General features: G+C 43.4%; 1 protein-coding gene across 1 annotated transcript in view; it reads right to left on the bottom strand.

Annotated features, from left to right (window-relative positions):
* sema3d (sema domain, immunoglobulin domain (Ig), short basic domain, secreted, (semaphorin) 3D) overlaps nt 1-9,720 on the bottom strand; it is a 32,701-nt gene extending 22,981 nt beyond the window's left edge. Inside the window, exons 1-3 of the mRNA XM_071927294.2 lie at nt 9,662-9,720; nt 9,454-9,531; nt 1,532-1,804 (exon numbers count right to left, since the gene is read on the bottom strand). Of these exons, the coding sequence (XP_071783395.2) occupies nt 1,532-1,751 (220 nt within the window). The 5' untranslated portion in view covers nt 1,752-1,804; nt 9,454-9,531; nt 9,662-9,720. The remainder of the gene's footprint in view (nt 1-1,531; nt 1,805-9,453; nt 9,532-9,661) is intronic.
* Nucleotides 9,721-14,489: the final 4,769 nt, after the last annotated feature.

The following is a 14,489-nucleotide window of genomic DNA, read 5'->3' as shown; positions in this document are numbered from 1 at the left end:
GTATCGTCCTCGTTCTGAGGTCCAAGAGAGATCATTGCATACTCAGATGGCCATTTTCACAAATTAGTGGACATAAAGAGCAGTTAGTTATACTCATAACAACGCAATCTCCAGAGAATCAAACTCAAGAAACACACCGTGATAGAATATTGAAAAATGCAGTTGTCTTAGAACATTGGCCCCATTAAAATGCAATCATATGTGAAATGAATGTGCAACTTCATTTTATCAACTGCTGTGCTTTGAACTAACATGAAATAAGACAAACTGTGGAGCTAAATGCCGGCCTAACTGCTGAGTAAACACTGTTCCTAGCAATCATTATTCCTGCTGCTACTTACATGTATTTATGTTGGACACACAGGACATAAATGTGCATCTATTTCCAGCCATACTGGGTTTTGGAAGCCTTTGACCAGAGGAGAGGTTTTGGAGGTTGAAGTCAGAGCGAGTTTACTTTTAGGTCACAGTGGGGATTCAGTTTTATGGAGCAAGACTTAAGTTCATTTGGGTGGTTTCTTGAAGAGTTGTATAGCGGACAGCATGGAGGATGGAGAGTTTGGAGTAAAGTTTGTACTGGAGTTTAGAATGGGTTTTAAGGGAGCAATAACTTAGGTTTCCCATGGTGGCACAAAGCAAACAGACTTAGTTGACTTAACACTAAACACATGAACAGAGTGCACACCGCCATAGCAGAAAGACAAGCTGATATACACACATGACGGACTGAACAACAGTCTCCTATGGACAAGGAGCCATGAAATGCACGTTGTGTATGTTACTTAGAAATATATGGCTGCTCTACAGCAGCAGTGTATTTCATTAAAAACAAATATTTGCCATTTTGCCATTGCTATCATAAATATTCCAAAACATAAACCTGACTGCAGGTTTATGCAATAAAGATTTACATCACCATAGAGGATTAAGAGATTATGCATGTTGTACAAAAGAAAGCACAGAGAACATTCTCGGGTCCATCAAAAGTGTGAGAAATGGGGAATTAGGAAGTGGGTTAATGCATCAATCTACCCACCACCAGTCTTAAATCTCTCATTCTGTTTTACAGTGATCTTTCAAACACCATTTACTTTAACAGTGCCACTAAGTGTGTGTTAATCTCTCACTTCTTCACTTTTGCCTCTTTTCTGTATGCACAAAGCACACAGAGAAATAGAGAGAAAAAAAGAGAGACATAGAGAAACAGAAAGCAACAGAGAGAGAGGAATAGAGAGAGCTAGTCATGACCTCAGAAGGTGAAATTTGCACAACAGTTGAAAAGGAAAAACTGATGAAGAGACGAGAGAAGAAAGGAGAAGCAGAAGAGTGAGTAACAAGTAATGAGTAATGAGCATTTTCTCTCCACATGAGATAAAATAGACAAATGACCTCAAATCACCCAAGCTAGCACAGAGACGTATACAGTACAGTGTTTTTTTCCTGAGGATATAAAGTGAAATCTAAATACATGGAAGTTTTTTTTTTTTTTTTTAATACAACAATAAAATTAACAATAAAATCAACAACATACCTTTGTGGCTGAGTGTGACCCTGGGGACACTCTGTTTGATGCTTGCTCCAGCAGGGAGGGTGGCCAGCAACATCACCCCCACTAACAGGAGCCCAGGGTGGGATAGCACCTTACTGCCAGACACCCAAGGCAGAGCCCCGACCTGCATCCTAACTTGACCAGGACAGCGGCGTCTCTCTCCCTCAGCCAGACTCTGGTTACCGGACTCCTCTGTCTTCATGGTGTGAGAGAAGGTCTTACTCAGTTTTCACTCTGTTCTTCTTTTCTGCTGCCCTGGAAGGAGGAGATCGACGTAAGGAGTCAAGCTAGGGAGGAGCTCAGTGTGATCATGTGTGTGTGTGTGCGTGTGTGTGTCTGTGTGTGTGTGTGTGTGCGCACATGTAGAGTGCAGCCTATCCTAACCCTTAGCAGGATATGTACACACATTTCTGTTGGGACTATTCAGCTGTTTCACCATGGAGCCCTGCAGGCATGTCCCCTCTCTTTACCAGTCCTACATCAGCTGTTGCCCGTCACTAGCTTTCCTTTTGTGTCCCCTTTAAATCTGTTTGCCCAAAACAAAAGGTCAGGCCAACAAAACAGTCACATTCTGCCATCTTTCAGCCAATTGCGCCTCTTTCACCAGTGTCTCTCTCTCTCTCTCTTTCTCTCATTCTCCTTCTTTTCACATGGAAAACTCATTTAATTCTTTACCTAAATGATTCTTGCTAATAGTTTTAACATTGGCTGATGACCCTGTCAGCTCCTCCTTTATGTCCTGTAATAAATGGGCAATGTCCTGTCTGGGACTTCACGCCGCATTAGACATTAGTCCGCATTCACTGAAAAGTGAGCAGTAGGGCTGGAGCAAACAGCACAGCCAAAGGAGCAGCCGCTGACTTTTTTGTCATTAATAAGGAAGGAGAACTTGAAGGATGGGCACTAAATGTATGTAGGACAAAGTGGTTTCATTGAGGCTGAAGCTGGAAGTTTGGTCTTGGTTATTTTCAACAGAGAACATCAAACTTTATAATATAGAAACATACAAACGACAAAGGACACTGATTTGGAGGCCATTCAACTGACAATATGAATTATCATACAGCATACAGCAGTTTGTCTTCTTTCTTAGAGCTGGGTCTCTGCACATTCCACATACGGTCAAGCTACTTATTAACCAGCCAATCAAGGCTGAAGAAATTAATGAATGAATCAAAAGAATGCATGTCCTCCCCCTCTGCCCTTGCTACCTCTCCCTCTCTCCTCTCCTTCCACCCCCGACATAGATAACATACATCAACCTGTCCGTGGACACCATAAACAATGTCAAAATGAATTAATGGATCTGATGTAGCACACACACTCACATATTTCAAATGCTGCAATTGTGAAACCAATCATGTTCCTTCCAGTTGGAAGAATTTGGCATGTAGGCCAGAGATGACAAACACACCACTTAAGCCATAGTAGGTGATCATTCAATTACCGCGTTCAAACTTTGTCTACAACTCGTCTACGCACATACATTCATTTGTGCAAACCCACACACACTCAGGAACTTGCAGTGTGTGATAAAATGTACATTGGCATGTTGTCAGACAGACACCAGCTGTAAAAGTACAACTCATTTCACTTAATTTATTTCCATTGTCCAGTTTTGTCATCCAATGTTTGAAACTTGAGTTCATTATGGAGAATCAGGCCAGTGTGACAGATTGACACCAATCCAGACACCCTGCAGTTTTAAATTGGAGAGGATTAGACTCTGATAAACAGACTGTTGTTTATTCAAGTTGACAAATTGAGACACCCTCGGGGCTGGAGATACAGATATAGAGCTGTGTCTGATGGATGGTCAATCAGCAACAATTTAACATTAGTGTTTTGTGTGTGTGTGTGTATGTGTGTGTGTGTTGTGTGTGTGTGTGTGTGTGTGTGTGTGTGTGTGTGTGTGTGTGTGTGTGTGTGTGTGTGTGTGTGTGTGAGATAGAGAGAGGGAGAGAGAGAGAGAGAGAGAGAGAGAGAGAGAGAGAGAGAGAGAGAGCAAGAGATGCACATTTCAAAAACTTCAATAAATTCATGAGTGTTCCAGAGTGTGTGTGTGAGTGTGTGTGTGTGAGTGTTGGTGCATATGTGCGTGCACCTATAGGTTTAAATCTGTTCCTCCACGAGTCTTTGCAAGCAGGCATTTGTGAGTGAGAGACTGATAGCAGCAGTGGGGGTCGTCCTCCCTGACATCAGGGGAGCAGTGACACGATTTCACCCAAGTGAGAGTTCATGTAATGTATCTCTCTTCACCGCTCGAGTGCACACATCTATCAGCAGTACAGGCCTGTGCGGCACCCCTCCAGAAGAATGGCCCCCAAACAAAGGAGAAAGCTCAAGTGTTAGAAGAGGAGCATTAACAAAACACTCCATCTGCTGTGAGGAGGATGACAACAGGAGATCAACAGGCGATATAGGAGGGAAAGACATGGTATACACTTTCAGTCAGCTACGCCTTTGGAAAGAGTGAATAGTAATAGAGATGGAGAGAGAAAGAGAGATAGAGAGGGAGAGAGGTGAGAGAGAGAGGATAAACAGTTAGGCAGCTTGTGCCATGTGGGTTAAGCTAACATCCCTGTTTCCTGGCGGGCTACAGTCCCTGTTGTGTTTGGCAGCACGGCCGGCACACTGCGCAGGGGGTGATGGGAAACAATCCTGATGGCGATGGTGACAGATTTAGAGCTAGCAGCCAATACGGTGCTGCTGGCTTCTGATCCCAAACCAACGGATAGTATCTTATAGCTGACAACTCTTGAAATTTACTGCCTTTCCTCAGTTTTGGCTCAGCATCAAGCAAACATAAGTGCCATACAGTAACCATTCACCAGCAGTTATCAATTAACAATGATCCGAGAGTCAGAAGTCAGGATGCAAACTGTCATGCATCAGAACTTGAAATGCGCTTAACTTTTAGACGCCACTATATTCCCAGCAGAAGTTGTCAGCAGTCATGAGGAAGGAGCAGATGGAGGAGAAGTGTACTAGCCATGGGCATACTCACAGAGGGACCACCCCTAATGAGGCATTTAGCAACACCGAGGTGCCCAGTAGAGTGTACCATTATCAAATCCCTCCATCTCCATGGGACAGAGTGCATTAGCCCTGCTATTTGTCTTTATTCCCTGACCACAGGCACTGGTCTGGCATAATAACATAGGTAATTGTTTCTAACTCTCAGGACATTAGTTGTTTTTCTTGGCAACAGTCAATCATTTTTTTTATTTTTTTTTGTTTTTTACCTTGGGTTTAAGCAAGCATGCTGACTCCCCTGTGAGTCTGTGTGAGTTCATGTCTAGTAGGGAAAATACAGAACGGCCACTAGACCACACTGTTTGTGTTTTCACTAAACACAAACTAAAGTACAAGGAGCATTAACTTTTCTCTATTAGCTATAACTCCAGTTATAGACAGCAGTAAAGAAGGAAACACTGCAATTCTGAACTATAGAATAATGCCACTCTAATATTTAGTTATGTATTCTAACAGTCTTGGTGTTGTAATGTTGTATATTCTAGAGGAACGGTAATTTGTTCTTTCTCCCTCCATAAAAAGCTAAAAATGACTTACATAAAGAAAGTCAAAAAGTCAGCTCTGGACCACAAGGTGTCCAACAGCCAGTCATAAACACAAGTTATACTATCTAACTAATATTTGTCTTAAATGTCCAATGTCAATGTCTTCTACCTCTCACCTCGAAACTCTCTTGCCTAACCTAACAGCGATAACATAACGCAGACCTCCCTGTGTTTTACTGTATGTTGAGATTTAACTGTTGCCAGAGAGCAAGTAAATATGAAATATGCAATCCTTGTGGCAATGGAACATTATTCTGGACACAGATCAGAAAGCTAAACTTTAATACTATGATGCAAAAGCTTTTTGGCAACTTCAGCTGTCGCAGTCGCTCACAAGTCTGAGTCTTGTTTACTCAAATCATAAAGTAAACATAACAGCAAGAGGCTGTGATTTATTTTAGATTTGAATCAGAAACATTACCCAGGCTTATCTGAACGAGCAGCACACCTATCAGAACAGCATGTGTATCTCTTGAGAAATTACACATCAGTCTAAAATTGAATGCTAAATGGATTGCCAAAATATCCCCTTACATGAAAAAACTTTAATCATCAAAATATGGCGATTGAGACAGTGATGGGCTTTGAAGTTGAAAATGTTGTACTACATTACCCAAAATAATGAATATCACAAAACATGTTAGGCAAAGATATCCAATACCTATGGACTGATCGTCTGCCATAGGAAAAGTTGTATTCCCTGCAGTCATTTACCTCCTAATAAATCCTATAAATCATAAACCCACAGGATGTCTGCTCAAAGAATGCTCCTCTCACACTGCAACACAGCAGTGGAGTCCCGACAGTTAACTGGACTTGGCTGGTGAAAGGGTGTGTGGGGGGATTTCTCAAAGAAAATAATTCAGGCCCTGTTCAGCATCAGAGAAACACAGCACACATGCATACAAAAACCTCAATCCACACACATTAACTTTGCTTGAAATCTCAATGCATCCAATCAATGAACGGTAAAGTTACGACGAGAGGACATTCCAGTGGAATTCCTTCCGTTTTGGAAGAGAAGAGAAAGTCTTTGGGGGAAAACCAAAGGAGATGGATAAGATTCCAACCCCGAGGTCGGCCTGTCTGTCCACATTTTGTCCATGCCCTGCGCTGTTATCTGAAAACAGTGGTAAGAGAATACTGTGGGCGACTGCTGGTATGGTAACAGAATACTCCGAAGCCAGATAATAGTCTTGTGCTGCCTTTGTTAAAGACCTGCTTGATGTTTAATGTTGTGGTTTAATCCGCCCAGCTCTGTCAGTGGAAGAGCGAGCCCTCAGCTCTCCTACTCAAGCGTATGTAACTGAGACAGTGCCAGCTTAGGTCTGCTGTCACACACAAGTTTTAAAGAAGGGGGAGTGGGAAATGATACCGGGTCTGCGGTTCAACTCTTCTCAATACAGCAGAGTGTTCAGATGGAAACGGGGGGGGGGGGGGGGGGGAGGGGAGGGGGGGGGGGACAAAGTGGAAACAAAGTTGAATGGCTATTCAAAATACAGAATGTTCTGTGCTCTCTGGTAACCAAGACAACACCTAATAGATAAACATGTGGATGGGTTTGTTAATAATAACAACAAAACAAGTAACTCTACACACATCCTGACCAGGGTAGCAGCAGGCCAAGCAACTCTGCATGTGTATGTGTGTGTGTGTATCTATGTGTGTATCTGTGTGCATGTGCATATGTGTGTGTAACCTAATACCATCCTGAGGTAGGCAGATGGGAGCAATAGGGCATGAAAAAAGTGACTGACAGTTGGAAGTGCTCTCACTTGCCTCCTTATGGCCTGGGGATAGAAGGATACACCCATGTGTGCTATGCAACAACACTTCTCAAGAGCGCTCCTGTCTTTTACAGATACGGGAAGTAACTCGAGTGTTATTTCTCAGTCCTGGAGAGGCTCATGCTGCTAACTTAGCAGAGTTATGTTCCACACCAGCTCCAGGGCAGCTCAGTTCCACAAAGACGGAGGAAACACACCGTCAAACCCAGCCCAGCTGTCTGTCTGCAAGTCATTGGCACCTAGCCGTTGTAGACTCTAAACACACTAACATCACCAGCCCAGTAAAGGTGCCCCTTCTTTGTCTGTCCACTCTCTGGGAATCTGGAAACCTCACCATATAAGGGCAGGCTAGCGTGCAGCATACAAGACTGTTTCAATAACACTTTCCACCCAAAACCTGTAGAGTTTTGAGAAAGCACTCATTCACTTTTCGGGTTTTCATCGCTGTCCAGGAAAAAGCCTCGGCACAAACTCCGTGCCGCTGTCGCAGAGCTCAGGAATGGAGTTGTAGGCCATTCAAAACACAGCAGAAATACAGATGCTATGATTTTTATGGTAATGCTGGATCAGTCTAGGCACGCCATACGGCAGGCAGAACAGGAGTGAGCACACTGGAGGATCACGGTTAGCACGGCATGGGTTTGGACTGATTGATACAGCAAAGGCAGGAACCCTCGCCATGTGCCCTCCCAAAACCCCACCACCATTCCCACATAATAACTTCTTATTATCAAATCCGCTTTCCAAGTCATACCGGAGCTCTCACGGAGGCGAGATCAAGGGACCGTTTCCCGCTGCAAAGCATGTTGTCACTTCTCAAGAGCCTTTCAAGAGTCCTCCAAGGCTCACAAGTGTGGATCTCCGGCTGTGATTTCATCAGCAGTCCACGGCCTGCCCCATCCCTGCGTCTGCCTGTGCATACAGCAGGCGGTATTAAGCACGTCTGGCTGACGCCGCCTCGGTGACGTAATGATTGGATGGTGTTTAAAGAAGAAAAATCAGAGGAGGTTTTTCTGAGTTGTCTTTCTGAGGCCAGAAGGCAGAAATTAGCCAATCATTTATTTACCTATGTCACGCTGATCGAAAGCACTGGTAACCCCGCCAGAAAAAAATCAAAATCCACACAACTGCAATCTCTCCCCCCTCTCTGCCTTTCTGCAACACTTTCTTCGCCTCTCTCCCAGCACCCCCTCAAACCCAAAGCTCCTTGTAGGGAGTTAGATAAACCTTTAGCGCAGTAAGTGGAGAGTGGGTCCTTGAGACTGTTAGATATACTCGCAGGAGAAGGGTGGCGAAATAGCAACACTACTAAACCCTCATGACTGGCTCTTTCACTTTTCCTGCACTACTCTCTGACTGGCACACTAAAACCGTCGTGCGTGTGCACACACATTTGGGACGGACACACATACACACACAGCGAGCTCCATACGTACAGTATTTGCACAGTGACACATTGTTTAATCTTTTAGATCCACAGTGTTATTACTTTGGATGTGAAACGACAAAAAGGACTAGGATGTTTAAGTTTAGACTGTCACCTTTAATTTGAGGGTATATGCAGCCACAAACAGTTAAACACCCCCCCACACACACACACACACCACCCCACCCCCCATCCCCCCATCCACACACTTTTGGCATCCTGAAATGAGGACACACAAACAGAAAGTACTGTATCTTTAAATGTTCATCCAATTTCCATTAAAAGATGTCAGTCTGCACATTATCCTCAAAAGCTTTTGTCATTTCATTATCAAAGTAATACTAGTATGGAGCCAAATATAAATAAATAAATATTGGCATCTAAACACTTATGAGACTTGTTGCATCTGATTGCTCTCTCTCTCTCTCTCTCTCTCTCACTCCCTCTCCCTCTCTCTCTCTCTCTCTCTCTCTCTCTCTCTCTCCCTCTATCTCTCTCTCTCTCTCTCTCTCACACACACACACACACACACACACACACACACACACACACACACACACACACACAATAGCTCAGATCCTGGGATACTGGCACCTAGGTGAGAGAGCACAAAGAGAGGGGAAGGAGGATTACAACTGTCAGGAGACTAACAGTTTCTTCATTCCAAACTTATACCAATTTTCTACGTTCACAAATTTGGCCAGAATCTTAACATAATATAGCCTACGATGCAAAAAAGAAATATCAGTACAGACATCATGAGTTTTAATAAAAGTTTAAAAAAATAATAATAATAGGCTACTGTATGTATCTGTTATTTATAGGGCTAGTAGTCGCAATTTAATAATTTATATCAAACGGACCAAGTCAAACAGCCTAAATTAATCTCCATGATTTATTTGCAAAATGCATTATGCATATGGTGGTAGAACTGAATAAATGTCTGTACGAAAATCTACGAAATAAACTAATAATCTTGCGCTTTAATTAAAAAATCCACACCCATAGTGGCGTGCCTTGTTGTAAGCTAAGTTTCTGAGTAAATTACAGGCGAAAGGATAATTACCATTACCATCATCATTATCATCATTATTGCAAGTTGTGTCTTACCTGCGCACTCAACTTGGTCCTCTCTCACATGCAACACATGCCCACGCTCTGGACAGCCGAGTCACTCTCCTTAATTGCCTGACGCACAAACAAAAGTAAGCAAAAGTACCGCACTTGCGCAACCTCTCCCCAACCAAAAAAAGTGAATGGATAAACTCAATATTTTCCCCAATACTTCCACTGCCCTCAATTCTAGTGAGCCGCTCACCGACGCTCTTGAACTCTCGGTGCACTCTGTGTGTTGGATGGCTGGGACTCTGTGGCAGTTCGCCCCGGGAAAGACAGACGGCAAACTCCCAATTATGCTGCTGCCGGAGGGGAGGGGCCCTCAGCATCTGTACCGCTGCCAGCCGGGCTCTCTGTGGAGGGAACTGCCCCGTGGTCAGTACACAAGTATACTCCGCAGTATATAACCTAACCTAACCTTGGTGTAACCTAAACATTGTCCGTACCGCACGCCAACCCCTTTGTTTTTGTCGCTGTCCTCCTCCTTTCCTGTTGTTTCTGTCTTGTTTGATAGAGAAGCACTTTGTAAACTGATTTAGAAAAGTGCTATACAAATAAGTTTAATTTTATAAAAAAAAAATAAAAAAAAAACACCCAGTTCTTCAAGTCAGTATAACAGGATGCTCTATTTGAAATGTTAATGTTTTCCCGAAAATTAATAAATATTTACATGAATAAATGTAGCCTACATTAAAATAATACAAAGGGGAGAGTAGGCTACCTTAGGAAAAAATAACTATAGCCTGTTAATCCTGTAATAATTATTCTACTATAAGTATACAAGAAAAATAGGACAGCAAAATTAGAATATCCTATAGGATATAGCCTACATATATGTGTAATATCCTGTATTATAGGTACCACGGGAAATAAAAATACCATAAGGTATGATGGGGTCACTGTAGATTAACCATTGAGTACCACAGACACACTGTAAATCCCTATTGGAATATTAGTTAGGGTGGGGAGTTCAACTATTATTTTTCCAAGACTTCTGGAATATTCTCCAGTAAATGGGAGTGACAAATTGCTCTCTGGACGGATCCTGAACTTGCGCGTTTAATAGAATGTTTGGCTCAAAGTAATGCCACTGGTATAATGATAACTTTGATAATTGTTTTATTTGCGCTATGAGGCATGCACATCCAGTCCAAGCCTGTGCTGATGATCTGTCTGAACAGAGTGCATGCAGGCTCCTCTGGGTTTTCCTGAGTCGGTGCTGAGAGGAGAGGAACAAAACAGCTGTGTTTTTGGTTCAGACAGGAGATCCTGCAGGGCGGGATGCCTTGGCCGTGTGTCCTCCAGACACAGAGCGCGTTCCCAATCCCTTGGCTAGCTTTGAAGTAAACATGGATTTCTTTGGCACACTCACACATGTAGACACAGGCTTGAGGCAATTCAAACACATCTAGTTTTTTGGCAGAAGGTGTGGTGGCAGCGGGGTCACGGCCAAGTACGCACAGAGGTCACATTGAGTTAACTTGTGATGCTGGGCCCCACACTTGCCGTTGACAGAAAAGAGAGTTGCAGAGTGTCCCGCTCATAAAGTGAGATGGAATATGCTTTGTTATATGTGCCTTGGTGGTATTTTGTTGCTCCAGCTGTGGGTGTGTCTCTGTAGCAGATGTGACAGGGTCCCAGTCACCTAAGAGGATTAGGTTAGCAGGTTAAAGCAGTGTCCTCCCTCCGTGGCGGGAGGTTTTATGTCAGGGTGTGCCCTTCCTCAGGACAACTCCCACTCACACACACACACACACACACACACACACACACAATATTAACATAACTCTCTGGGGAATGGGCAGGGATGGAATGGACATACGGATATCATACGCCAATGTCTGTGTTTGTTTTATACAATTATGTCATCAATGCTGCTCATCCCTATTAGTCACACTGTGTGCCTGTTTGTGTGTGTGTGTGTGTGTGTGTGTGTGTGTGAGAGAGAGAGAGAGAGAGAGAGAGAGAGAGAGAGAGAGAGGGAGTGAGAGAGACACACACACACACACACATGCAAATACATACAGTGCATAAACATGCACCCACATAAATACACACACACACACACATGCCAAATGTAGGTGTTTCTCCTCACTCTAACTACTTAAACAATGCTGGTTTGTTTTTGTTTTTTTTCCTACCCCTATCCCTTGATATATGGAGTGTGAATGAACTGAGAGGATTTGGCAACACAGGACATGATAAAGCAAACCAAAGAATAGCCCACTAATCCCCAGTCATTTCTACACAGTGGTTATCCTTCATAAAGGAGGATCAACTGTTCACTCTGGATGAGGTGGGAAGCAGCAGAAATGTGAGATCAGTGGTTTGTGGTTTTCAGAGGAATATACCATCTTGGCAAGTGCTGATCATTATCTCCACCCGCAAAGTTTAGATGGTATCACTAAAATGTAAACAGGAGAAAATCCTGGGCATCGGAGGAGGAAGAATAACTTATCTGAAGTCAGAAAGGAGCAGAAATGTCTCTACAGCAGAGCCAAATCATCTCTCCTTCAGAAGGATTAACTCTTTATGAATTAGATCCACTTTCACCAGTATATTATGTGTTTGGGATACGTAAGTGACCAATGTATTACTTCACAGTGTTTGGTCCGTACTCCCTCTGTCTCCCTCTGTAACCATCACTGGATGGCATAACGATGAAGGTTAAATGATGGTCTCCAGTAGGTTAAATATTCTGTGGAATGAGGTGAGAGTGCAGAAACTGTTATAAACTTGGGCATTAACGCACCATTAGTAGGTTCGCAGTCCTCAGTTGTTTAGAGAAGGAAACAGCTTTTCTTAGTACATGCTTGTGGCATTCCAGTGGGAGACAGACCTGTGCACAAACACACACATTAGTGTGTATTAGGGTACATTAGGATGCAATGCAATCTGTGAGTAATTTTTGACGGTAATCGTGAAGTTGATCTCCAGCGAGAGGAGGCAGTCAGCCAGGCCTGGCCACCCGCCGGGGACTCTTACTCTCTATCTGGGAGACACACACACACACACACACACACACACACACACACACACACACACACACACACACACACAGGCCTCCAAACATTAGCTCCAATAGTACTGATTAACTAATCATAGTAAGACTTGATTATGTGAGCCACCAGCAGGCTCCTTGTGCTCTGAAACAGCCAGAGCAGAGCTAATTATCAGTGATTGTCACTTATCGATGATTAGGGATAAGGATCATTAATTAGATCTCAACTAGACATGTCAACAGGGTTGTGAGTAGTTGGACTAATGTTGAGCCTGCCCAGATAATTGAAACATACTGCAGCAGGCTACAAACACGCACAAACCACCCACTTTGACAGATCAGTCCAGAATAGGTGGAATTGGATTAAGTTATAAGGAGATCATGCATTTTTTGATTTGCAGGTATTACCCCAATTGTACTTGAGTGCTAACCTAAATGAAATGGACCATTGATTGTGACCGGATATCCATGAAAACGTATGGCAGCTGTCTGCCTCATCGCCTGAGGATACCTACAGTACACACACACACACACACACATACACACACACACACACACACACTGCACTATTGGCTTATTTATAGCCAGTCTACCTTAAGCCTCTCTTTCCAGTATCCCAGGACAGGTAACCATAAAAGTCTTTAATATATTGTGAAAGCAGTGACAGGGAACACAATGAAGCTATATGGCCGACATTCAAACAGTTGTCAAAGTGCTTCCAGGTTATGGTTGTGTGAGGATGGTGTCGACAGTGCAGCTCCTTATATATGATGGGGAACGGCTAGTTTATCACACTATGAGTGTTTCCTTATAACTTATAGATCCAACTGTAACTCCCTGTCAACGATGTGTGGCTGCGTAAGAGGGAGACCGATGGAGAGGGTTCACCCACCCCACAGTATGAATTTAGGGCCGCTCTGCCTAACACCTCATCTTCGCTGCAGGTGTAAAAAATGACTGAATTCACAGATGCACACCATACACCTACTGTGCATGCAAAAGGCAGGCTTACGTGCTGCATTGTCCAGCTACACATCGCCCATTCTCTGCCTCTTTTCTCCCTGTAACTTCCCATAAAGCTTTAGTTACATCTCTGTAGTTTTATAACCTTAAAACAAATAATGGTTCATTTCAGGCATAAAAAATCAGTCGCTGTGTGTAGGCACCATGCCGAGCGTTCTCTCTCTTTCGCTCTTATACACACACTCGCCTTACCAAAACTCCACCAGACCGCATATCCCTCACTAAATAGGAGGTAAACAAACATTGCTTCAAGCGTCACAGTCATGCAGCCTAAACAATAAACCCACAGCCGATTTTATGCATTTACAAACACAAACACGCACACACACTTCAACACACACATTTCAGACTCCACCAAGCCACACTGATAAAGGTAAACAGCAAACACGCGGGCCCATTAGACAGCAACTGTAGCAAAAACACGCAATCAGAGAGGTAGAGAGTGAGCACACACAGAGAAAATGAGCTTCTCTCTGTGTGTCTGCATTCTGTTTGTTTATGTTCTGAGTTTGTTAGTGATTGGCAAGCGTCTGAGCGTGGGCTTATTTATTTGTTTCCAGCAGGAACGTGCAGCTTTGTGGCTTACTGAACGACCCGCTCTAGAAGTGAAGTGAAGTGAAGTGAAAGTGGAAACAGGTGGGATGTACAGCAGGCGCCCTTTTCACTGTTATCCTAAAGCTATATGGCTGAGAGAGGAGAGAGAGAGAGTGAGATACTGGGAATGATCTTGTATCGCTAATCAATCCATGTTCTCTCTGTTTATGGTCAGTTGGGCATGAAGAGAGAGAGAGCGTGGCTCGAAAGAGAGAGAGGGGGAAATAAAAAAAACTAAAGAAATAGATTAGGAATAGCACAAAAATGGGCAGGAAAATGGATTCCTTGATAACCTCACTGAACCCAGTTGTGTAAACTTTAAGGTTCATGCCAAGGATAGAGAGGAAGCGAGGGTGTGAGTGGTAAGGCGGTTAGACATACTTGGCCTGTAAAGCAAAGAATGGGACAGCGG

This window comes from Centroberyx gerrardi, chromosome 4, assembly GCF_048128805.1.
Source record: "Centroberyx gerrardi isolate f3 chromosome 4, fCenGer3.hap1.cur.20231027, whole genome shotgun sequence".
In the NCBI taxonomy this organism is placed as follows: domain Eukaryota; kingdom Metazoa; phylum Chordata; class Actinopteri; order Beryciformes; family Berycidae; genus Centroberyx; species Centroberyx gerrardi.
This window is presented reverse-complemented; position numbering and strand designations above follow the sequence as displayed.